A 25,873-nucleotide genomic window follows, 5' to 3' on the forward strand; every position below is an offset into this window, starting at 1 on the left:
TGTCTACATAAGTATTTAGCTAATGTAGCAGTTATCTGATGATTTCACAGCTGAAGAATAATGTAAATAAATGTAAAGCAACAAAAGTTTACAATAACTTATGATTGAGGCATCAGACTACTAAAAAACTGCAGAGATGAGCTGAGAGGCCTGCACTCTTTCTTGAAATGCGAACCTGCTCTCAGTTTGAGCATGCTAGCTTAGTTGAAGCCAGTTGGACATAAACATTCTCAGCCATATTTGAGTAACTTAACAATGCTAAGCCTTAATACATATTAGTTGAATCACGAGCTGTATGGATAACATCAGCAGAGTTTGATGGAAAAAAACATCACTGGAAAAGGGATTACTGACAGCTATGATGTCTTTTACCCAGAAACACTGGTCGCCGCCTTACTGACTGGTGAAACTCTTTTCTTTCCATCTTTTGTTTTTGTATCCTGTTAATTTTATCTGTTCTTTTTAAATCCACTTTTACTTCATACGTCATTAGCTCTTCAGAAAACACATTTCTGATATGATCACCAACTGGCCACATGGAGGATTGAAAAACTAAAATGCCTCCTGTTAGTATTTTCCTTCTAATAACAAACCTGATTCTCTTGCTAGTTTCAGAGTCAAAACTGCCAGGAGCAATTCCAGCTGCTTTCTGTTTTGCCTCACATGACATCAGCAGAAGCTGTCCTCTGAGTTTCATTTGCTCAGAATTTATGACCAGGGTGAGTGTTAAAAGCAGAAAAGACCCAGCTGGACTTTCAGATCCCTAATTAAGCGAGAGGAGAGAAAGGGAACAATCAAAAGCATGCCTATGATCAGGGATTCAGCATGAAAACCCCTTTCTTTTATCTCACCAACTAGAGGTAATGAAAGTATTTATGGGTGCATGATTACAATCCTGACATATTATCCATGATTATTTTTTCCCTAATTAAAACCTGACCATAAGGAACACTTTACCTGCCTTATCAGCTTAATGGATAGAGTTGGGTGAGCTGTGGGCTGGACAAAGTCCCAAGTACCCAGGGGAAGAGCAATGGAATACACCATTAATGCTTTCCCACGGCCCAAAGAAAACTGTTTGTCTCCACAGGTCCCTAACAAACACTCAAGTACTGGACAGAGTTCTACTGTGACATCAGTGATTTTTGTGATTCTAACTGTAATGTTCCCATTTGAGCTTATGGAGTCTGGGAATATCCAAGCAACTGTTAAACTACTTAAGAGCCTGTCATCTAATAACCTAAGTCTGTGTAAATACTTTAATGTTCTGATTAAAAAAACGTAAAAACATACAAAAAGCACATAATAGAAACACACACACACAGCACACACACTTAACCAGAGATTGTCCTATAGTTTCATTATTGATGGAAACAGGTAAAAGAATTTAGGACATGTTCCTCTCAGGATAAACACTATGAAGACCTCTGCTCCAGTTGACATTTCTAATGTGCATTTAAACTTTCTGAAACCACCAATGATAAATGGTTACCAGAGTCCCTCTGCCCAGATCATTAATCCAAATTTAGGCCAGATTTGAAAAACTAAAAGGCCCTTTGAGAAATGAATGCCTTTAGAGAAGAGCTCCTCTCCCTTTTGTAGAGTGAATGTTGGGCATAGAGCTAGCATGTGTGTTCAGTAGGATGAGCACGGCCACAATGGCACGAGATGCCTCCCTCCTAGGTGTGTGAGAAAAAGCATCCCTGACGTATATCACCTAACCTTAATATATTAACTTTGTACTCCGAGTTAATTGTAATATATCCCTTTCCTCCTTGACACATTTAAGTAAAATGATGGCTTTAAGAAGCCAGGGGAGGACCCCTAAAAGAGTGAGACAGGAGACATAAAGAAGAAAAGAAGCAGTGTCGCTAAGAATTGTTCTTAAATTTAAGATGGGAGTATTCCTGCCCAAAGCCCTTAGATTTAACTAAATTGTGTTATCATTCTAAAGATAGTGACACCATGGTCAAAAAAAACGAGTCTAAGATGAATCTGACTTGTTCAACATTAGTGGCACTCAGGACAGCAGGTAAAGTGGAAGTAGGGAATACTTGTCTCCTTCATACACACACACACACACACACACACACACACACACACACACACACACTCACTCACTCATTTTATAGAGCCTTGAGAGAAACCAACATCTGAGCTCTAAGTCCAGACATATTTCTAGAGTACTGGATGTTGAAGCATTAACTCAGTTCCCTACGTCCTCTCCCAGAGGCTCTTACTGATAAGCAGGCAGTATGGAGGAGGCAGTCTGTATGAAGAGAAGATTCCTGCCAACTGCTTTTAAAGGTGTTCATAAAGTTCACACCCACAAGGCCCTTCTTTACTGGCAGTCAAACCCACTCTACCCCAACGTGCCCTGCTTTCCCTTTTGAGGCTTCCAATATTAATAAACACCTAATTAGGAAGAGAAAGAAACTCTGCCATTTTCCCCACACTCATGCTTTTAGTTTCTAAGTTCTAGCAAATTGCTTATCTTAAATTGCAAACTTCATTCTCCTTTTATTATTTGAACTTGGTAAAAGGAAACTAGGTCCCAAAACAAACTCTGGAAAAGAGAAGCAAGGATGCCAGTGGCTACTGTCAGACCTGGAAGAAGCTGACTATAGGTGTTTCTCTGGTTTCCCAAGAGGGACCCTCAGCCATGGACTCTGTACTATACAGCCGTGAGTTAGATAGAGGTTTCCAGAGCATTGACACCAAAGGGAGCTCCTGGCCTGGCTGTCCTTTCTCGCCAAACTTCCTAAGCTTCTGACTCAGCCACAGTCTGGCATCTACAAAACTCACAAGACAGACACGACAATGCCCTGCATCTGTCCATAGAACAATACCAAGAAGATTACTTACAAGGAGCCTTCGTTTGCCTTCGAAGGACCCCAGCAGGTCAGTGACAGACTTCTTGGGACTCTGAGGGAGCTGTTTCCCAGTGGGTTTCTGATATTCATCCTGCTCCGTTTTGCCTGCTTTTTTCTTCTTACTCTTCTCTTTCTCTTGCTTGCTTTTTTTCTCAGCCTTTTTTATTTGCTTTTCACTCTTGAGTAACTTGTCTGGTTTCTCATTCTTTGACTTTTTTTTCTTCTCCTTCTCAGGTTTCTCAAGCCTTTCCTGCTTTTTAGATTCTTTTGCATTTTGAGAGGGAATGTTCCCCACCTGCAGCTCCTCCTCCAGCTGAGAGGCAGTAGGCCGGCTGAGGTCATACTTATCCTCATACTCATTGCTTAGAACTTTGTCCTGGGCCTTCTTTTTGGGAAGTTTACCCTTGGCTGGCTTGTGAGGACCTGGCACCACATTTGGGTCTCGATGGCCGTGTTCCCTTCGGTCTGTGTGGTTGTCCCGGAATCGTCCTGAGCCAGCAACCCTTGTGCTGGGCTCAGAGATGGTGGTGGGAGGGCTGGCTGGGAAGCTGTCAAAGCTGATGGACTTACTGGGTCTCCTGGTGGTCTGCGACCTCTCCTTCTGCTGATCCTTTCTGGATGGAGGATAAAGGCTCTCTGAAACCAAGGGCCCCCTGGCAGTGGTCACTTCAGCTGTTGTCGCAGGGGGCCTGTGGGAAGCTGAAGAGGGGGCAACCCAGGTGGTCCAGGGCCTCTGGGTGGCTAGAAAGGCCGTGGTAGTCGTAGGTCTTGCAGCTGCTGTTGCCACCCTGGCAGTGGCCTGAGCAGTTGTTGTGGTTGGAGCAGGAGGAAGGGTGGTAGGCCTTGGGGTTGGGGGGAGTGAGGGAGGAGCGACTGTGGAGGTGGCCAGTTTTCTCATCACCTTTACTCTCGTCTCTCTGCTTGGGGGCGCGTGTGCTCTCCTTGATTGCTCTTTCCTTTTCTCACTGCTCGTGCTTGCCCTTCCTGCTCCTGCGCCACCATTGTTCCCCTCCTCCACCACCTGACCCTCTACACCAGCGGCCTTACACTTCTGGACAAAGCCCTTCTGCCTGATCTTCTCTATCCTGCGGATGGGGCCTTGATCGATCACCTCGTACATGGCCTCCAGCCTGACTGGGTAAGGATAGCGCTCCTCCACCTGCAGGGTCTTCTTTAGCAGCACCATGCCAAACTTGCCCTTCTCCAGCTTTAGGAAGCTCATCAGCTTCGGGATGAGGCTGGGGTCGAGGGGCTGCTCCAGGATCTGGCCCTCACTGGTGATCCTTCGCACCTTGCCCTCTTCCTCGCCTGCCTGGTGGAACAGCACAATCTGTTGGATGTGCCTTTCCGCCAGCTCACAGTACACGTCGTCCTTCAGGAGGCTCATCATGAGGCGGTAGTAGCCTTCGGAGGCATGAGGGGCTGAGATGACCCACACCCTGTTCTTCCCTGCAAAGCTGGCAAGGACGTTGGGTGAGCTGGAACCGGAGGGGAAGCGCAAAACTCTTGACCGGGCGGAGGACCCCTCATCTCGGACCATGTCACGCAGGGAGCTTCTGGCTGTGGGTCTCAGTTCAGGTCTCACATGAGCCCTGTTGATGCCCAAGGGGGCTGCCAACGCCGTGGGGTGACCTAGTGTCAGCACTGGCACACCCCTCCTTCTTTGGAGAGGCTGAGGGTTTAATTCTTTCAGAGTAGCTTTGTCAATTCCTCGAGACCTCCCTGCGTGCCTCAGAAACCGAGCTGGCCGGCTGCTTGCCGGGGAGACCAAGCGCACTTTCCGTCCTCCGTGGCTGGCTCTGTTGGTGACAGGGGGGTGGGGTTCTGATCCACACACCAGCCACACTGCCAACAGCATGGCGAAGCCGGGTCCCATTCTCCACGTCATTGTGTAATTGGCTTTGGGGTGCCGAGAGGTCATAAGAGAAAGGGAAGGGAAAAGAAAGAAATTGTTTAACTGCAAAGGGAGCTGGTCATTATCTTTTTCTCTATCTTGGCCAAGGGGAGGGGGGAGGGTTGGTTAGAGAAGAAAAAGGAGGGATGTCAGAAAATGGAAAACAGGATGAGATCCTGTTGCTTTTAAGCCCCTATAATTTGTCAGTTCTTAGCAAAGACAGTAACACTAAGCAGGAAATCCAGACAGGGTGCTCACACTGTTTCACTAGCTCTCTGGATGTTCCCGTGAAAATAAAAATTTAGCATATAAATTATGAGAACATTCACATTTCAATTCTTCAAATAAGCAACAACAACAAACAAACACATCAAAGACAGAAAGGATCGCATACTTACATCCAGGCTCATGGAGACGGAATGTAGAGGATTCCAAGAGAAATGTGAAGTTTGGTCCCCGGGACAGTTTTCTAGATGAAATACTTTTCTTTCCAAGCCTCTGTCTCCTGGATGAGGGTGAGCAATACAAGTGGGGTGTGCTGCAGCTCCAGTTTGCAAAGTAGCAATACAGATCGCAGCCTGTCCTGGTCTGAGAGCAGAGCTGACTCTTCTCTCTGGCTGTGTGTGGGGGTTTTTGTTTTGTTTTGTTTCGTTACTTTCTGAAAGAGTGGGAAGAGGTGAAAGATGCTGTCCTTGTTAGTCTTTGTGTCTCCATTTGTCTGCAGTTTCTCCGTGTTCTTGTCTGTGTGTGCCCGTCCCTTGTGGCAACACAGAACTTTCCTTAAAGCAGAGTATTAGCGATTTCTGAATCTTGCTCTTTCCATCTTTAGAGTCCCAGGCTCCTTCTTGTCACCCTTTCTCCCACAGTTTGGCTTAGTCTCTTTGTTTCCAGGGGTAAAAGTACTGGGATTAATTTGTTTTCCAGCCTGAGGGAAAACACGGGAATGTGATGTTGAAAAAGGATTTTCCCCTTTTCCTACACTTCTCTCCTCCCTTTATTTCTCCCCACCTTTTTTTCCTTCTCTTTTCCTCCTCCTTCTTTTTCTTCTTCCCCTTGTCTGGATGAAGTCCCAGAAATGTCAGGACTACCTTAGTTTTGCTCGAAACCAAACTCAAACAACAACAGCCACTAGGAATCAAGGAAACTTCACTAGATTTTAACAGATCAGCAAAACACACCTCTTTCCCATTTTAGCACATCCAGAGTGGGCTCAGTGGGAAGGGAGGGCTGTACTCCAAGCTGGGGGAAAGTTTTGAAACTCTACACATACTCCTAAATCACTTTAGAATAGGATGACTGAGGACTTAACCCCTTCCATGCCAAGGAATCAGGGTACTTTCTCTGCCTGTCTCTTCTCACAGTGCACTTTGGAAAGAGAAAATTCTCAGATTTCTGCTTCTGGCTGCTTGGTTTTCTTCAAGGCAGACAATCATCTGGGTCGGGTGCTTAGCTGTGCATAACAGGCAGTATATGTCTATTTATAGTTCCACACATATATTTTTATCTCTTTCTCCCTGCTTCATGCTTATTTGAGGCTGGAAAAGCCCATGGAAAACATTGCTCGATTGTTTTTATATTATGTTAATTGGGAATCGTATTACTGTGCTCTTGATCCTAGTTTCTCCTTGGCATGGAGGAAGCTGGTAAAAGGTGAGAAATTCAGGCTGCTGTCCCTGGAGATTGTGGTTGCTATTACAGTATATTGGAGAATGAACTTTCTGATTGCCAGTGCTCTAGCTAGAGATGGTAGACAAAAGGCTTCCTTGGAGGGTGTGAGCCTGTGTGTGTGTGTGTGTGTGTGTGTGTGTGTATTCCAGTAGCTTTAAGTATCTTGGTGGCTTTGGACAATCATTAGAAATAGTCATTTCAGGCTCTAAAGGAGACACTGAGGCAATGTAGGCTTCTCTTTCCTGGGTCTGCCATTAGGATTCAGCTTGCAGTATGGGAGAGAAGATGCATCATGCCATCCCCCAGCCTCCCCAAGTCAGGTTAACTGCCACTCACAGTGGCAGCTGGAGTTCTCCAAAGCCTCCTTATGTGCTTAACCAGGCTAATGGCTTCTTTCATGGGACAGACCTCACTTAGGTTGTTTCCTTTCATCCCATCCCCTCCATCTCCCCATGTTAACATTTAACTTTTTTTTGGGGGGGGGTTGAGACAGGGTCTCACTGTGTAGTTGAAACTGACCTGGAACTCACTATGTAGCCCAGGCTGGTCTCAAACTCACAGTGATCCTCCTGCCTCAGCCTCCCAACTTTCAGTATTTCTTAATGTGTTCTATGTTATCCCTCACTGGGACTCTTCCTTTATTTTTCCCTCCTTTCCTTTTTTCTTCTCCTTACCCACAACTACCATTTAGCGAGCACTTTCATGTGAAGCTCTGGGTTTTGCACTTTTGTATATTTTATTTAAGCCCTAAAGCATCCCAAGAAGATACCAGAATGATCCTCACTAAATAGATGAACAAACTAGGGCTGAGTGAGTTTAAATAAAAAGCCTATTGTCACACAAAATGTAAATAGTATCTCTGAACTGTGAGCCTAAGTTCAGCACTGTCTATAAGACAAAATGTTATTCTGCTCCTTTCATTTTTCTACCCTCATTCTTGCTTTTTTGTTCTTTTAATTATTTTTTGTGTTCCCCATGTTCATAGGAGACTCATTATTTGCTCAACCAAATCACTTTTAGAGTTCTATTTTCTGAGTAATTGTGTAGCTGTACTTTTTGCCTTTCTCAAAAGTCTCAAACTTTTTCATCCTTTCCCCTGTATATATCATATTTCCATAAACACCTCAACAATGTGCATAACATTCGTAACCTGTGCATGGCTAAGGCTGAATCATAGCTGTTTATTAATCTGAGGTTGACCTAGAAGGGAAACCACTCTAACTCTGAGATACAGTGCAATCTGTCTTCTTTGGAGCTCAGCCTTTCTTCCCTTCTGTGAGCTTCAGTCACTAGATGGCGCGCTAAACACACGGAGAGGACCTAGCCCTGTTCTTTGCTGCCCCCAGACCCGCGCATTCCCGCTCTGCCTCCTGTCTCCACACCCAAACACAATGGCAAAGCAAGGTTTCTCTTGCTTGCTAAGAATTTTCCCCCCTCAGTGCCTAAATCCTTACCTGGGCCCTCAGAAAAGCCCCCCACCCCGCCGCCACCGCCCAGAATCCTGGGAAGCATGAGTTTAACAAGAACAATTAGGGAACAAATTCACAACTACTTTGTGATTTATGGCTTGCAAAGGTTCTCAATTTCTACTTTATGATTTAAGATGTCTGTATTAATAAAAAAAAATCCTCCATTTAGATATTTACATTTTTTGTAACCCAAGAAAGAAACAAAGTTAAGACTGACCTGGGCCAAATTTGGAGACAGAGAGGTTGATATTGAGTCAGATAAAGGTAAAAAAAAAAAAACAAAAAACGTTTTAAAATAGATTTTAGAAATGCTAATTTAAGAATTCACTGACAAGAAACTACTCGACATTGGATGTGCAGTAATTTCCAGGAAGAGAAAGAGGAGGTATAGATGAGCGAGCTGGGAGTCCTCCTTAGGCCCGAGTTGGAGGGAGGAATGTAAGGAGACTCCCAGAAAGCCGTGCCCTGCGGGTCAGACCGCGCTGACCTAAGGCTGCAGGCATAACCCTGTGGGCATATGCAGGTCGCTACCTGGGAGCCGGATACAGGGAAACAGGCTGTGCGAGGTGCACCATAGAGAGCAGGGTCTGTCAGGTGCAATTGGTCCGGTGGCACAAAGTAACACTCTGTGTGGATGTTACTGAATTCAAAGCATTGCTGTATTGCCTGAAAAAAATCATTTGTTGAAGAGGAAGAGGAGGAAGAGAAGAAAGGAGGAGGAGGAGGAGGAGGAGAGGGAAACAACTAAGTATTCTGGTGGAGAGAAACTGCCTCTCTTGCTCCGAGACACCCTGGTCCCCAGCAAGGCCATTTAATCACATTTGCGGCAGACACAATCACAGTGTTCACCCTATGGTCATTGCTCTGTGCTTTTCCTTTCCACTTGCAGACATTAATCCAATGTTCAGTCTTGGCCACACTCAGTTCTCTAGAATAGTGCAAATAACTCTCATATTCCTCAGTGTTCAATGAGTAGGACCAACTAAAGAGACAACAAAATGACAGGTGGAGCGCCCATTCCACTAACTGGGGTGTTGTGGCTGCCCAGGGAGTTACGAGAAAAGGTTCCTCCCTCCAAAGAAATACTTGATACCAGACCTAAAATGTCAACGAGTTCACCTGTTTAACTACTCCAAAGTGGAAAAATATGTGTACTTTTTAAATAAATAAAATTTACTCAATAGAATGGTCAAAACTATTGAGTAGAACAGTGGGTGGGTATTCTTTTTTTTAAAATTAACATAATTACTATAAGGTTTTTTTTTCTTGAGAAACCTAGAGGGCATTTATTCCCAGGTGGAAGGTTGGTTAATTAAGAAAATGTTGAACTTATAACCAGAGAAAATTAAAGGATCTTGCCCTAGTAGAAATGAAGTATTGTGAATGACCTAATGGCTCGTTTTAAATATCTAAGATCAGTGGTTTAAAGTTTCAATTTTTATCTGTTGCTATTCTGTAAGAGAGGCATAACCCTGTGGGCATATGAATTTGCTGCTTGGGGATTTATGCTGGGGGTAGGGAGGGTGGTTTCAGAACCTTGACCACTGGCACACTAATAAATACGGAGATTTATATCAGTCCTGTTTGAAGGGGAGCACTCTGCTTGTACCTTTCTCCGTGCTCTTTGGTATAGCCAAGCAGTTGGAGGTGATTTGATTCCTTTTTTTATTCCTTATTCCAAAGTGCAGAGTTTGTTTTAGGAATGATAGGAAACCCAGCAATCTTTCCTTAAAGTCATGAATATACATAGCTCATTGGAGATTAGCAGATATTTTGCTCTCTGTGCACCACTGCCAGCTTTTTCTTCATGTAAAAATGCAATGCTGACAATGGCTGTAGTCAATTGTAGGGTCCACTCCTGTTGGAGAAGACTCTTTCATTTCCGGAGCAGGCTTTATTCAGAGTCCCTACAGCAGTAACTGCATGGTACCTTGATGATTTTGCTTGGCTGTAGAGTTCATGAGAGTCCCAGATATTCTGTCTGGCAAGATGTGTTAGACTGCCTGCCTAGCCATTCACCACCATTTTTCCAGTCCCTTCTTCAGCTCTGCCTCCTACACCTGTCTTTTTTAGACAGGCTCACTCTGTTTCTTCAATTGCTTCACTGTACTGAGGAGGTACTTTAGGTTTTGATCACACAAATTCAGAATATAATCTTACACCAAAATGTGTGAAGCAAACTGGATAACAAATCATTCATTCACCAAGATCTTCTCAATGCTAACCACTGTTTCAGTCACTAGGGATACAACAGTGAACATCTGACCTCAGGGAGCATACATGGGAGCCGTGGCACAAAGTAAAAACAGAAACAAATATGTAGCCTCTCCTGATCTGAGGCTTTGCTTTCTGCAGTTTTTTACCCATTATTATTTAAAAGATGGAACTGAGAGGAGTGGTTTGGGGCAGAGGAAAACAAGTATGTTTGAAAGTCGTGTGGACACTGGTACTCAGGTCAAGAGGCAGAGAGGTGCATGAGTATGGGTTTTGAGAAGGAGAGGAGCTGGATTTATAAATATGGGAAGGTATTTAAAGGATAACATTAGAAGAAATCACTCAGGTGTGAGTATAGTAGCATATATTGAGACAAAAAGAGGCCTCTGCATACAATACTTAAAAGATGAGAAGAAGAGTAAAGAACACAAGCAGGGACCAGCCAGTGTGGCTGGAGAAAGGCAGGAGTGTGTGATGGTTTTCAGTAAGCACACAGCTTGGACCACTTCACTTCGTGGGTCCCAGGTCTTTACATACCTGTCCATGATGGGCTCCTTCTTCAATGTCTGGGCCCTGGGTCACAGACCTTTTCAAGAGACCCCAAGCCAGACCACTTGTTCTTATCTGAAAAGGGATTCTACAGAGCATCATTTGTCTGATCGTTCTGTACTTCACATGTGAGTTACTGTTCTTTTAAGCAGATCTTTAGCTTCTGAGAACATGGAGTTGTTTTACATTAATTTTCATCCTTATTATTGTGGATTACAGTTGAAGTACTAACATTATGCACCTGTTTCAAATAAATACAATTAAAAGGAGAAATGTCAAGAGCCCAGAATGAAACCAAACTATGTATTATCATTTTAAAGGAAGTAGGAAAAGAGGAGGAAAAAAATTACACTGCTGTTAAGACAGAGTCTCTTTTGTTCTCTCTATGAAGACAATAATAGTAAAAACAGAAGACATGGCATTGCCAGACATCAAAATTAAACCTTACATTTGCATGAAATGATGAACTTGTAAAATTGCTACAAAGCACTGTATGGAAAATAGCATAAATCTTCTTTTACTCATTCATTGGAAAGCTGCTTATGGATCACCTCTTATGTGCTGGACATCATTCTAGTGTTGGAAATGCAGAGCAGACAAAATGACCCCAGCATCTGCTCTGGAGGAAACCACATTGTACTAGTAAGAGAGATGCATAGATGCCAGGCAGTAATAAATACTGAAGAAAAGCAATTATAATTCAAGGAAAGGTGTTAGCAATTGGAGGAAGAAAGGTGACATTTGAAATGAGATGTCAGATATCATCAGAGGCTGCTTTGTTAACAGTTACATCTTGCATGAAAAGGAGACTTTTTTCATCACATCTTCCTGTTTGTCAATTATTCAACCTTTGAAATTAGAGTTCAATTTTATTCATAGCCTGAAGTCTCCAGAAGCCAATTCTATTGATTGAGGTAGATGATCAAACTGTTTAATTCTGGCTGGGGTAAAAATAATAGATGACTATAAAGTAATAAGTTTTCTGCATGGTTTATGAGCTGACTTTGGAGAAGTATGTAAAAGAAAATTCTCAAAACTTCTTTGAATCTCTGGCATAGAATATTTTGATAAATGAAGCTAAATATATGATTTAGTAAATGAATAATCTGCACATTGCTATCGAGTCTCCAAAGATAACTGTTTTGAAGTTAGTTTAATGATATGAATTTGAAACATAGTCACATTCTTTTATAATCATATAAAGTTCTGCTTAAAAGCAACATTAAACTATAATTTAAATGCTTTCAAGCAAAGTATATTGCAAAAATTCAGAATAAAAATGAAATCCAATATGGCCTTTTAAAAAAGTTTAAGGCAGAATTCATTTTGAATAAAGCAGGCAATATTTCAAAGTTGCAAATATTATTTTTATTAAAAAGTTAAGTATGGAAAATAAGAGCCATGTTATTTCTTTATATAAACAACTTATGATAGTAAACTTTGTCAAAAGACTGTCATTAACTATTGCAAAAACTCAGAGTCAGCACAAGCAAAGGTTAGTAAATAACTGTGTCAAGAGACACAGCTTCAACTAGAAAATCTAATTGTTGATTAGAGAACAATACCCATATTTGGAGATCCAGTTCATTTATTAGGTGAGACTGCTTTTGCCTATGACAAGGCAACACAAAGTTTTCACCTAAACAGAGCTTAGATTGGAATTCAAGATTTGCTGCTCACCAGTGTGATTTGGACAAGCTGTCAACCTTCTCGAGCTTCAAATTTCTTAATATATAAAAATATGAGTGGGTTATTTTTACATAAAAATAGCTACATTCTGAAGATGACTTTATTGGAATGCTCCATGATTCAAATAACATTAAACCTACATCTAACTGGAGTAAACAATAAAGAATTTGTCAGCTCACCAAACCCAAATATTCCCAAATACAGTAAGCTTCTGGGTTGATTTGTTCTCACAGTTCTCATAATTTCATTGCTATTTTGGTAAAACATATATAACATTCAGTTCACCGCCTTAACGGTTGTGAAGCATACATCTCAGTGCCACTGTGTATTTGCGTTGTTGTGCAGCTGCTACCACTGTTCTCCAAAACGTTTTCATTATCTCGAACTGAAACTCTGTACCCCCTAAACAATAACTCGTGGTCTCCACCTTTTCTGTAGCCCCAACTAACACTATTTTACTATTTTTATTATGTGAAATATGCCTACCACAAAGCTAAAACTCAGCTCCTGGTGGGGAGCATCCTTCAGGAGCGACCATACACTTCCATCCTGTGGCAAAAGGACAGCAGAGCAACATAGAAGGGAATTTGGGTGTCAGAGGTGCTAAGGCCTAAACACAAAGAGCGGAGACTAAAAATTAGAATTTTCTATTAAGTATAGCTGTACCAATTTTTAATGAAATCAAAGCTAGAGCAAAGTATACACTTTGGTGTTGGCTCCCACTTCTGTGGGTAGGGTGGTCTTCTAATGGTTCTCTGAGCCACCAGACTCATCCTCTCCAGTCCACCTTCCCAATGGTCATTGCTATAATTTTCCTAAACCTTCAACATTTCATTCTTGTGGCAAATTCCTCAATAGTTTCCTCACTGCCCTCAAGTTAAATTTTAGCTTCTCACTGAAGCTCATGAAGACATGTATGGATTATTTCTTATGCACTGCCCTGGCTTCCCCACACCTTGCATGCCTACTTTGCAGTCCAGCTTTCTCACCATTTGTAGGTCGTAACATTTTCCTTTCTCATGTCTTGACATCAATAGCTACAACATTCCTTCCATCCGAAAGGTCCCCCTTCTTCGCTCCGGTCCTGCTTGTCTAATTCTTACTCACTCTTCAGGACTCTACTCACTTGTCATATCACAATACTTGGAAGAATTCTATTACCCGCCCCAAGACAGGAATTGGTTATCTTTCTCTGCACTTCTATGAAATCCTGTAGGTTCCATTGCTCAGTGTGCAGTTTTCAGTCTGTTCCCCTATGGACTTCAAATTTGAAAGCAAGGACTATATCATTAGGGTCTAGCACAGTGATAAGCAGACAGTAAACTACTATAATCTATTGAATGAAAGAATGAATAATATAACAAATGCATGAAAATTTATAGGCTTTCAGTCAAAGCAGCATTTCAGAATTGTTTTCTATTTTAATCAGAAAATGAAGACAAGGTGTTTGTGTTTATATTCATCCAATTAGCATTATTGAAATGTATTTATAATTATATAGCCCCATATTCAAAATACAATATATGTATATATATATATATCATACATACACATATAAATTATGAACATGTGTAAGGTTCCTACTTAGTGTTCAAAATTTCTCACACTCACAATGAAGAGCTTTCCTTTTCAATGTATACACAAGACATGTTTTTACTCCGTAGCCCTCTCCACTGACATACTATGTGGCCAATTGGGTATTGTGAAGTGATATAATAAGTTTTGGAGGCTCTGTCAGGAGAGACATTGACAAGCAGCTCTGAGAGAAGCCAAATGCTCTCCTGTGGGAAAGCTCGAGCGGCCCTGTGGAGAGCTCCTTACACGCGGAAGCAATCCTTCCTGTTAACAGCTAGGACCAACTGGTTTTCCTAGTGAAGGGGCCACCTCCGAAGCACATCCTCCAGCTTCCATTCCAGGTTTCAGGAGAACTGCAGTCCTGATCAACATGTGGACATAATTTCTGGAGTGACCCCCCAACCTGAACCACTCCTTAAGCTGCTCCCCAAATTTCTGAACAGCAGAAACTGTACTTGTGAGATAACAAGTGTCTGTTGTTTTAAGTTTGGGGATAATTTGTGATGTAATTTGTTATGTAATTTGATAACTAATAAAAGGTCTTTAATACTTGTACTGAGAAGGCCAAACATTAAAAATGAATAAGGAAGAATAAAAAAATGAGTTAAAAAAAAGGACTAGAGGTGATGTGATCGCTGGGTTGTAAGGAAGACATCAATTAGGACAAACTTGATTGCTATTGCAACCATGATGCGCTGGAGAGCAAAACAGGAATGGAACAGCAAGTATAAATTGACATGTTTCCAGGGAAACCAGGGCATATGGTCTACAGGCCGTCTTCCTGGAGGAGTTCTGCTGGAGAAAGCCATGACTGGGTCTGACCAGTGCAGAATCTCTTCAGGCTCTGAGAAGCAGGCCAGGATGCCAGAGAAAGTGTGGTGTGCGGACTTTTTCATTAGAACCCAGTATGAATTCAGGTTCAAACACACACACACACACACACACACACACACACACACACATACACACACAAACTTGCTTCCTCAAGTGGACAAACGGCTTCAGAGAGACTCATGGCTTCCTTGACTCCAAAGCAGCTGGAAAATATTGAAGGGGTGAAGCCTCATCAAGCTGGTGGGTGTAATGAGATGCCTGTAATGTAGTTCCTGGGTGCAGCTTGGTACCCTGACATCTCCTCCTGCAAAGAAGCTTTTAAGTCCTAACCACAGGATATGTGTGCTGCACAAGATGCCTTTAAGGAGCCTGAGAAAATGGTTTTAGAGAGGGCTGCACCAACGTCACTGGAATCGTGCAGTACTATGTGCTAGACACAACTCACAGGACACATTGAACAAGAAGGGAACCTGGGGTCACAGAGCTTCTGCTTTTAACTAAAGAGCAGCTCAATAGCATGATTTGGAAATGGAGGAGCAGCAACTCCATCAATTAAGGGTTTTTACAACTTAGTTATAAGAAAAAGTTTGTCTGCGTCCAAACTTTGAATAGGGTGGAAAGAATTTGTTTTTATGTCTAAATTAACCTGGCTATAAGCAAAGCACTTTTTTAGGCAGAAATAAAGATTGTAGTTTAAGTTTTTATTTTAGGGACAAAACAACTTATTTTATTTTAAAGAGACCACAGTTTTAATTTTACTTTTAATTAATTATGTCTCAAAATAGATGCCCATTAAAATATGACACATGGCCACCTATTCATAGTGAACTATGGGGTGTATCTGAATTATCAAGATTTCTGTTGGGCCAGGGATTTAGCTCAGTGGTGGTGCCATCTGCCTCACAGGCACAAGGTCCTGAGTTTGATCCCTGGCACCAAAAAAAAAAAAAATAAAAAAAAAAAAAAAAAAAAAAAAAAGATTTATGTGTAAGTGATTACAACAGAAATATAGCATATAATAATCTTTGAGATCCAGAGCTTTGCCAAGTATAGTGATAATATAATCCTATAATCTCAGATACTCAGGAGGCTGAAGCAGGAGGATCTCAAGTTCAAGGTCGACCTGTAGAACATAGCCAGACTCTGTTTCAATATAACCATAAATAAATAAATAAATAACTTTATTAATTAATTCCAGAGGTCATGTTTAAAAATTTTTATTGGGTATAAATGAAAACTATCCACCATTTACTGACACAAAGCAAGTAGTTGCAGAGATATTTGAAACTATTTGAATATCTATAGATATTCAGAAGATGACAATCTGGTTCCTGAAGGAGCTAATATAGTCGGTTAAAATAGTCACCCAACTATTCAAATTCAACGTACTTCACTGAAAAAAGAACGCGATTTTTTTCCTTCTTTTCTCACTGCTTTACATCATCCTTCAATCCATGCTCACATGCTGGAGGCAATTCCATCTTTCTATAAATAAAATGTTACAAACAGCAGAGCAGTTCACAGATGGGAGAGTTGCCTGGAAAGGCAGGAAGCTCCCTGCTCCAGATGATAAAATAAGGATTCCTTAGCAGAGAATTTACGTGTGGGTTGAGTGGCTAACCAAGGTGAGTGGTTAACACCGAGGCTTCTGGGATTCTATAGTTACTTTACCATACATTAATTGTTGCAACAATTGCCTTGGCTTCCTTTTGAGAAAAAAAAATGACATGAAATATTTGTTATCGCAATTGTCATCTAAAGCAGGGGTCCCCAGCCCCCAGGCAAGGGACAGTACCTGTGGATGACCTGTGAGAACTGAGTGCTCAGGGGATCCTGGAATTGAAGTGGTTGCACATTTAGGTCTTCTCATAATGGAGCTCAGAAGATTTTAGAGGCAGTTTTGAAAAGAAAGAACCACAAATATAGACTGGACTCCAAAGAGCAGCCCTTCAAACACCAAACAGTCTTGCAAGGCCATTCCTGAAACTTTCTTGCCTTTTATGGAATTCATGACCTCAGACATTGGCTATAAACACAGACAGCAAGGTGAATCTTTTGATGAACAAGCCCTGAGGTGCCTGTATGGAATTTTTGTTGCTTACTTGCTCATCACTACAAGAAGGGGTTTAGCCTCTGGCTGTCTCTCATTATTACAAAATCCATTTAATCCTGAAGGCCCAACTCAAGGAGCTGGTTGCTTATTTGGATGAGAAGTTTAAACCCTGTACTTTAATTTTTCTTTCTAAAGCTTATCTGGATGACTTAGTATAGTTTTCCTCTGTGTTGGCAAATTTATGCCACATGTTTTTTAATTTAACACGGTGATTTTTACATGAGGCAAAAGGACAAAATCTTCCGCAACCTTGCTTGCTCCTACTTATCAGTTCTCCTTGGCATGGGAATAGGTAGCCCCTCCCCATGTTTGCCCCTGGTTCTAAACAAACCCGTGTCCAGTTCTGAGAGTGGCTCTGTGGCACATACCAAGACAGTGTGTCATACTCCCTGGATTGCCTCACAGAAATGACATGGAGATTGGAAATATGCAGCCCTCTCTCTTGTGTTTGTCATCCAGACACCCTGTGAGGGCTGGCAAAAATTGTTCTTATTCTCTAAATATTCACTGGCATGTATTTGTGAAGTAAAATGATGTTTTGGGTTTGCAGTTGGTTTTGCAGCAAATGAACATCTGTTATTCTCTTTTAATCAAGAAGTTCTGAACACAGTTGGGCAGGGCGATTTGGCTTTCTCCACTATCTCTATTGAGTCAGAGATGAAGGCTGTCATTGGTTAGCTGCTAGTTCATTGGCTGACCAGCTGCCACTCATCTCGTACAGCTGTTTTGGCTCCAAGAGACTCATGGTTTGGAAGAGAGTCAGGGTCAGCGTGTTCTATAAACGCAACCCAAGGGAGTGCTAGGAGCAGGGATATTTCATGAAGCTGCTCTGGTCAGCCATTGCTGAATGTGGAAGGCACAGCCCTGAGTGAGTGTGAAGTAGACAGAGGTCCAATGTGTACCTTTTAGGATTGTGAGTCATAGCAACTTTGTAGAGTAGTTGTTTTTATTTACTGGCATCTTTCTTCCCTATTTCTGTGATATGAGATTATATATAGTGTGACCTGTCCTGAGGCAAATGTAGTTACCAAGAATGCCTGCTGTGTACCATAAGAAGGATTTTATTTCCTATCTATCTCAGTGTCATGAAATAGAAAAAGATTTGAATTCCCTAGACTAACTGTCACAGTTTCTCTACCCTGGACTTCAAAAAGGTAAAAGTGCAAAGCTAAAAGTTCTCTCTCTTCCAAGACTCTTTAGCAAAATTAGTCATTAATGATCCATCCTACACACAGTTGTAGATCACTGTTCCTGACTCACAATTCCAGTTGTGTTATCGTCTTGCTAAATTTGCTTTACAGGCTTACAGCTCTCAGGAACACTCAGCATACAAGGTCCTCCACAGTCTGATCCCAAACTACTTGTCTTATCACCAACGACTGTGATTAATGTTTTCTTCAGCCTAACCAAAATTCACCACATACTGTACTGTTCTTTATTGCTTCTGGTTCTCCCACTTCTTTAGTTTTGCTTATTCTGTTCCCTGATCTGAAACACAAATGGCCCGATTGTTTAGACCCAGTTCAAATACGTCTTCTCCATAAAGTTTTCCCCGAACTCTCCCAACTGAGACACTGTCTGTTTCTTCCAAATAGCCAGTCATGTTTCTCATCCACCTCCCAATATTCCCATTAGTGTTTTTTCACAGTGCTCAGTTGTCCTACCTTCTTCCACAGCAGCAGGCTGGCCTTGTCTCGGTCAATCTTTCCACTTTCCCTTGGGCCTTGCAAACAGCATGTGCTTGATGATTATTTGTTGTTGTTGTTGTTGTTGTTACAGATGTAACAATAAGCATTTGTAGAGAACTTTGGATTTATTGAGGACATTCACATTCATTATTTCACTTACTATTCATAAATGAAAGTAGAAAGAACAGATGTTCTCTTTATTGCAAATATGGAGAAGAGAAAGAGAACTGACTTTTACTTATTTATTAAACTATTACTGTTGTAGGGGCCAGTCATGGCCCACTGGCTTTTGACATTTGAAAGATAACTTCTTTCTCTAGGCATTGACACAATGTGTGGTCAGGATGTTCCTAATTAACATGTGTTTCTTTTCAAGAACTCCACGTGTTAAACTTGTTTTTGACCCTGGATGGGACTCAAGAGATAGCCAAAGATCTGGCGTTATCTGTAGGAGTCAGGTGCTTCCTGTTAAAGATCTGACGTTATCTGTAGGAGTCAGGTGCTTCCTGTTAAAGATCTGACGTTATCTGTAGGAGTCAGGTGTTTCCTGTTGATATGCCTTTAAAAGGAGCTGTTTCTGTGAAATAAACCAGACTTCTCTTGGTCTCTACTCAGGTTTGAGTGTTCTTTCCTTTCTTAATCCTCACTCCCCAACTCAGGCATGTTCGTGTTGTGATGGCTGGCGCACCACAAGTGGCAGCCACACAGGGACCTGAGTATCGAGGGATCCAGTGAAGGACACCGCAGAGAAGAATGAGGCCTCAACAAAAAGGTAAGGAGTGGTGAATTTTCTTGTAAATATTAAAAATGGGAGCCGGCAATAGTTGCATGCTTTTTGTACATATGCTTAAAGATTTATTGCGTGTTGGTGGTGCTAGAGTAGGGCACCAGCAATTGTGTAATTTTTTAGAATTTGTAGAAATAGTTTGTCCCTGGTTCCCTGAAGAAGGCACTGTAAACTTAGATACTTGGAGTAAGGTAGGAAAATGATTACAAGATTATTATGCTGCACACGGACCTCACAAGGTACCCATGGATACTTTTAGTTTGTGGACTCTCATCAGAGATAGTTTAGAACCCCCCCACACACACACACACAGAGAAAGCCCTCTTTAATTGCTCTAGCTTTAGGGCCCCTTAAAAGTTAAAAAACCTGTTAGAATCAATTCTCAACCTCTTTTGTCCCCTGTTCAACAATGGTTACAACAAGCTTTAAATATTGAGAAAGATTTATCTGGATTTTCCCTTATCTGCCCAGTCTTTGACACTCGAGATGCTCAGGAAAACCCTGTTCGTCAACATGCTCCAATATCTTTTAAACAATTAAAAAAAATTGAAAATGGCTTGCACCCAATATGGACCAACAGCCCCTTTTACTTCAGGTTTGAGTGTTCTTTCCTTTCTTAATCCTCACTCCCCAACTCAGGCATGTTCATGTTGTGACCTGGGCCACCACATACTGTGTCATTGTTAGTGCCTGCCTTTTCTGCCATGTTTCTAAATTCTACAAAAATATTTGTCAGATAAATGAACAAGCCTGGAAATGGATGATTGTCCAGTATGGACTACTTAAATCTCACTTTTTCCATTTTACAGTGAAGGAAATGTAGCCTCCAAGGTGAATCGTAGTACTGTGTATAGCTGGAATGGAAACTCAAATCTCATTATTCCAGGAAGCTTTATTTTCCTTCACACTTTCAGGCTCCTATGAGTGCCTTTGTCTTTCTTTTGTTGTGGCTGTTTTTGGTTTTAGTCATTATGATTCTATAATAAGTAAATTTTTCAAGAGTTATTTTAATTGATAATTTGTCTCTGTACATTAGAGACACCAAAGTTACTGACTAGTGCTTAGGATGTTAGGCGATATTGCCAAGTCCAAGGTCATTGTGGCGTGAGGGGTGATGAGTTCACTCTTTGAAGGGAGAGGTATTTTCAAAAGATTGCTCTACTTTTACTGTAGTTACTGTTTCCTCTAAAAGAAAAAAACTGTTTTGATCTGAATAAATACTAATTAAATGCATATCTCAATTGTATTCTCGCTGATCCAGAAGAATATTCATAGTTACATTTAGATGATTCTCTTTGAATAGGGGAAACCAATGTACCGAGCACTCTTATCAAGCCAGGAATTTATTTTATAACCTGACAAGGTAGGTATTATCACTTCAATTTTTAAAAATGAAGACAGTCCTACTTTATGATTTGTTTTAATTTCTATTACAATTCAAATGAAATTTTTAATTTAACATTGACTTGTTCCAATCTTTTTCTTTCTCTAATGTGAAATTTGGACAAAGATGTTTTTCTTAACAATACTCTTCACACCTAAAGGCAAAAGGAAGTTTTATTTTTCTGAGCATTCTTTCACAGAAAAATCTGTTTTCACATTGTGTTTGCTAGTTAAATCACTGGGCTTGGAGTTTTTTGACTGGTTAATTCAGGCACGCAAAAGTGAAAGTTTAATATTTAGTATCTGATTATCATTAATTAAACGTGTTGGAGTTTTTATGCAATATATGAGGCGTTACTCAAAAATGTTTAAAACTTTAAACAGTTATTAGAGTAAAAAATACATTGCCATTAATCCCCTTCACTAGAAGACAGTTATTTCACTATTCTTGACAATGTGTCTTTTCTAGTAATAGGTTATTGGATTTGTTTTTTAACCTAAACATTCACCATTAAGTTTAGGTACATTTTAGGTCTACATTATGATCACATTCAACACTGGGAATTTGAACCTGTACATGAGATATCTTGGTTCTTCTTCCCCTTTCCTCGCTCCCTTCCACCCCTCCACCCCTCCCTATTTACAAAATTTTTATTTCAATTTTTTCCTTCTTTTCTCATAGATTTTTCTTTCCCTTCTTTCCTTTTCCAACCTCCCTTTTATTCCCCTTGTCCTTTGGACCTTTTCTTCCTATTTCACATTATCTATTATACATTTTGGTCCTCATTTACACATTTAGTTTCTCACACCAGAGAAACTATTTGGTATTTACACATGTATCCCATTATTTCACTTACAAATATAGCCTCATGGTCCATCCATTTAGCTAAAAATGTCTCTCATTGCATATCCTTTGTGGATGAGTAGTACTCCATTTTATAGAAAAATCAGATATTTTTTAGTCACCAGTTAATGGAAATTTGGGCTGTTTCAAAAGATTTAGCTATTACAAAATATTCCACTATAAACATGGGTGCACATATATTGCTGTGGTATGATTCCTTTAATTCTTTTAGGAAGATGTCCAGAAGGGGAATAGCTGGATGGGATTTCCAATCCTAGTTCTTTGAGGTTTCTCCACACTGATTTCCACAGGGTTTGCACCAGTCTACACTCACTGTCAGGGCAGAAGGGTTCCTTTTCCCCCACAGCCCCACCAGCATTTGTTACTGGTTGATTTCTTGATAGCAGACATTCTTTCCAGACTGAGGTGAAATCTCAGTGTTTTCATTTCCATCTCCTGAATGACCAGTGATGTTGAACATTTTTTTCATATTGTTAATTTTCTTTTTCTACTTCTCTGTCTGAGAAACGTCTGTTCATTTCAGATGCCCCTTTTTGGATTGGGTCTTTTAATTTGAGGAGTCTGATTTTTTTAAAGTTCTTAATACATTCTAGATAGTAGACCTTTGCCTGAGGAGAAGCTGGTAATATTTTTCCCCCACATTATGGCTTGTCTCTTCACTCTGTTGGTGGTTTCTCTTGCTGTGAAGAAACTTTTTATTAAGATGATATCCCAGTTGTTGCTTCTTTGTGCTAGTTCACGTAAAACTCAGGTTTTGTTCAGTCTTTTCCTACGCCAATGTCTTCAAGAATTCTACCTAACTTATCTCCCAGCAAGTTTAGTGTTTCTGTACTAATATTTAGAACTTTGATCTGTTTCAATTTTAGTTTTTTGCGTGGTGAAAGATATGGATATAATTTTAATCTTTGGCAAATTGAAACACAGTTTTTCCAACACCATTTATTAAAGGGGATATATTTTTTCCAGGGGAGGGCGTTTGGCTCCTTTGTCAATGATGAGGTGGCTTATTGTGTCTCTTAATTGTTTCAGGGTCTCCCAATCTGATCCACTGATCCTCTGGTCTGTTTCTTTACCAGTACCATGCCGTTTTTATCACAGTGGTTTTGTAGTGTAGTTTCAAGTTGGGGATTGTAATAATCCCTGCCTTATCTTTGTTGCCTAGAATTGCTTTTGCTACTCTGGGTCTCTTCTAGTTCTAAATGAATTTTTGCATTGCCTTCTGTAGTTCTGTGAAATATGTTGTTCAAATTTCAATCAATATTGCATAGAATCCATATAGCTATTTTGGAAATATGGCCATTTTCACTATATTGGTTCTTCCTACCTAAGAGCAAGGGAATTCTTTCCATTTTGTGATATCTTTGTTGATCTCTTTTTTTCACAGTGCTGTAGATTTCAGAGTAGAGGTCTTTTGCTTCCTTCATTAGATTAATCCCTAGGTTTTTCATTTTGGGGGGATGCTATGGTGAAAGGAGTTGTTTCTTCATTTCCTCTCTCAATGAGTCTGTTGTTCATGTACAGTAAAGACTATTGATTTTTGAGTTTTGACTTTGTATCCAGCTTCTCTACAGAATCTGGTTATTAAGTCTATAAAGGACTGTTGATGGAGTTCTTGGGGTCTTGTATGTAGCATATCATGTCATCTGCAAATAGTGACAATTTAACTTCATTTCCTATCTTTATTCCTTTTTATCTCCTCTTTTCTAATTGCTGTGGCTAACATTTCCAGAACTATACTGAAGAGGAATGGTGATAGTGGACATCCTTGTATTGTTCCTGATTTTAGCATTAAAGATTTCAGTTTTTGACCATGTAGTATGATGTTGGCTGTTGATTTTTCATAGATGACTTTTATCAGGTTGAAATAAAAACCATCTCTTCCAATTTTCCATAGTTTTTTTTTTTTAAATAATGGGTTCTGGATTTTGTGGATGGCTTTTTCTGCATCTATTGAGATAATCATTTGGTTTTGTCCTTGATTCTGTTAATAAAGTATATTACATTCATTGTTTTGTTTATGTCAAACCTTCCCTGCATCCCTGGGATGCATCCCACTTGGTCAGGGTGTATGATCTTCTTGATGATCTACATTCTGCTAGCCAGAATGTTTTTGGCAATTTTTGCATCTAAGTTGATTAGATAGATTAGCCTATTGTTCTCTATTTTGTTTGGGTCTTTTCTCTGTTTTGGGGATCAAGGTGATGCTTAGGAGTATGGCTTCCTTTTCAATTTCACTGAAGAGTTTAAGTGGTAGTTGCAATCGCTCTTCTTTAAATGTCTAGTAGAATTCATCAGGGAAGCCATCAGGAACCTGGCTGTTTCTTTGTCAGAAAGTTTTTAATTGTTTTTCAGTTTTCTTGATTGATATCAGGTGGTTTCAAATTTTTAGATCTTCTTTGCTTGACTTTGATATGTATCTAGAAATCTATTTCTTCATTTTCCATCTGATATGAGGTAGAGGCTCTCAAAGTAGGTATTGTTGATCATCTGGATTTCTGCTGAGTTTGTTGGAATTTCACCCTTTTCATTCCTAATTGCATGGATTTGGGCCTTTTCTTTCCTTTTTATAAAGTTGGCTAAGGCTTTATTAACTTTGTATTATTTTGAAGAAACAACTCTTTGCTTCATCGCTTTTTTTGTAACATTCTCTTAGTCTCTATTGCATTGATTTCTGCTCTGATCTTTATAATTTCCTCTCTTGTATGAACTTTGGGTTTGTTTTCCTCTTCTTTTTCTAGAAGCTAGAGGTTCAGCATTAGGTTCTTTGAGCTCGCTTTGTTTTCCTAATATGGGTTTACTCCTATGAATTTTCTTCTTAAGACTGCTTTCATTGTGTCCCATTAATTCCTGTATGTTGTATTCATTTTGTCACTTAATTGTAGAAACTGTCGAATTTCTTTAATTTTGTCTGTGATCCATTGGTTCTTTAGGAGTGCATTATTCAATTTCTATGTGTGTATGAGACTCTTGTGGTTTCTTTTGCTATTGATCTCTAATTTCATTGCAATCCTGATCTGGTAATGTACAGGGGATAATTTCAATTCTATGGCATTTACTTAAACATATTCTATGAGTTAGTGAGTGGTCTATTTTGAAGAATGTGCAGCTGAATAGAATAAGTATCATGATTTTGTGGGGTGGAACCCTCTGTAAACATTTATTAAGTTCATTTTTTCAAGAGTTTGGTTTAGCTCTAGTATTTTATTGTTGATTTTTCTCTCACTGACCTGCCTGTTCGTGATTGTGAGATATTGACATCCCCCACTACTATTAGTGATTACTTGATTTTTCATGTTTATTAATACTTGGGTGCAATATTTGGTGCATATGAATTTATGATTTTCATCTCTTCTTGGATTATTTCCTTTACAATGATGTAGTGACCTTCTTTGTCTCTTTAAATTAATCCTAGTTTGCAATCAACTTTGTCAGTAAATAGGATAGCTGCCCTTGCTTTTTGGGCAGTTCCTATCACGTGGAGTATTCCTTTCCACGCTTTGACTTTTAATCTATGAATTTTTAAAATTAAGTGTGTTTCTTTACGCAGCATATTTTTATATATTGCTTCATTCTGGCATTCAATTTTTTTTTTGATTGGTGAGTTGAGCCCATTAGCACTGACAGTTATAACTGATATATATGTATTGACTTATCCTTGCCATTACCTTTTCCCATTGTTGGATCCACCCCTCCCCCCATTTAATTCCTTATCTTGACTGATGAATTCATTCTGCTTGGCTTCATGAAGTTGTGACCCTCATTGTATTTGCCTAGGATATTGTCAGAGTGTCTTAGAGTGCTGGTTTGATATTTGTGAAGTTCCTCTAGTGTTGTTGGTCATGAAAGTATCTTATTACTCCATTGAGTTTTTGAAAGATAGTTTTGAGGATACGTTAATCTGGGTTGAAGGTTGTTTTCTTTTAGGGCTTGAAATGAATACCCCAGGTTCTCCTTGACTTGAGGGTTTCTGTTGAGAAGTCTGCTGTGAGTCTGATGAGCTTTTCCTTTGTATGTGATTTGTTTCTTTTCTTTTTCTTTTTTTTCTTTTTATTGAGGTTATTGGTACAATCTAGGTATACAGTACAATTACATTCATCATTGGAATTCTGTACCTTTACATACTAGGTCTTGATTCTCATTTTTCCCCTTGTCCCTGCCCTCCCTTCACCCCCTCCTCCCCTCCCCATTTACAAACACTTTATTTCCATTTTTTCAGTTTCTCATATTTTTTTCCTCTCCCTTCTTACCTTTCCCCCACCCTTCCCACTTTCC

The 25,873-nt window shown here is 40.2% G+C and overlaps 1 protein-coding gene and 1 long non-coding RNA gene across 3 annotated transcripts in view; one reads left to right on the forward strand and one right to left on the reverse strand.

Annotated features, from left to right (window-relative positions):
* Ccdc80 (coiled-coil domain containing 80) overlaps positions 1–5,962 on the reverse strand; it is a 30,182-nt gene extending 24,220 nt beyond the window's left edge. Inside the window, exons 1-2 of the mRNA XM_010630131.2 lie at positions 5,166–5,962; positions 2,866–4,772 (exon numbers count right to left, since the gene is read on the reverse strand). Of these exons, the coding sequence (XP_010628433.1) occupies positions 2,866–4,761 (1,896 nt within the window). The 5' untranslated portion in view covers positions 4,762–4,772; positions 5,166–5,962. The remainder of the gene's footprint in view (positions 1–2,865; positions 4,773–5,165) is intronic.
* Positions 1–25,873, forward strand: part of LOC117287493 — a 32,208-nt gene that overhangs the window by 2,369 nt on the left and 3,966 nt on the right. The window contains exons 1-3 of one of the 2 annotated variants that reach the window (XR_004518787.1): positions 3,944–4,011; positions 19,226–19,338; positions 20,657–20,716. This is a non-coding gene — a long non-coding RNA (uncharacterized LOC117287493). Of the gene's footprint in view, positions 1–3,943; positions 4,012–19,225; positions 19,339–20,656; positions 20,717–25,873 lie in introns of those variants that run through there. The other variant, XR_004518786.1, reaches the window with a different exon arrangement.

The sequence above is a fragment of the Fukomys damarensis genome, unplaced genomic scaffold (genome assembly GCF_012274545.1).
Source record: "Fukomys damarensis isolate Sample0158 unplaced genomic scaffold, DMR_v1.0_HiC HiC_scaffold_24, whole genome shotgun sequence".
In the NCBI taxonomy this organism is placed as follows: Eukaryota; Metazoa; Chordata; class Mammalia; order Rodentia; family Bathyergidae; genus Fukomys; species Fukomys damarensis.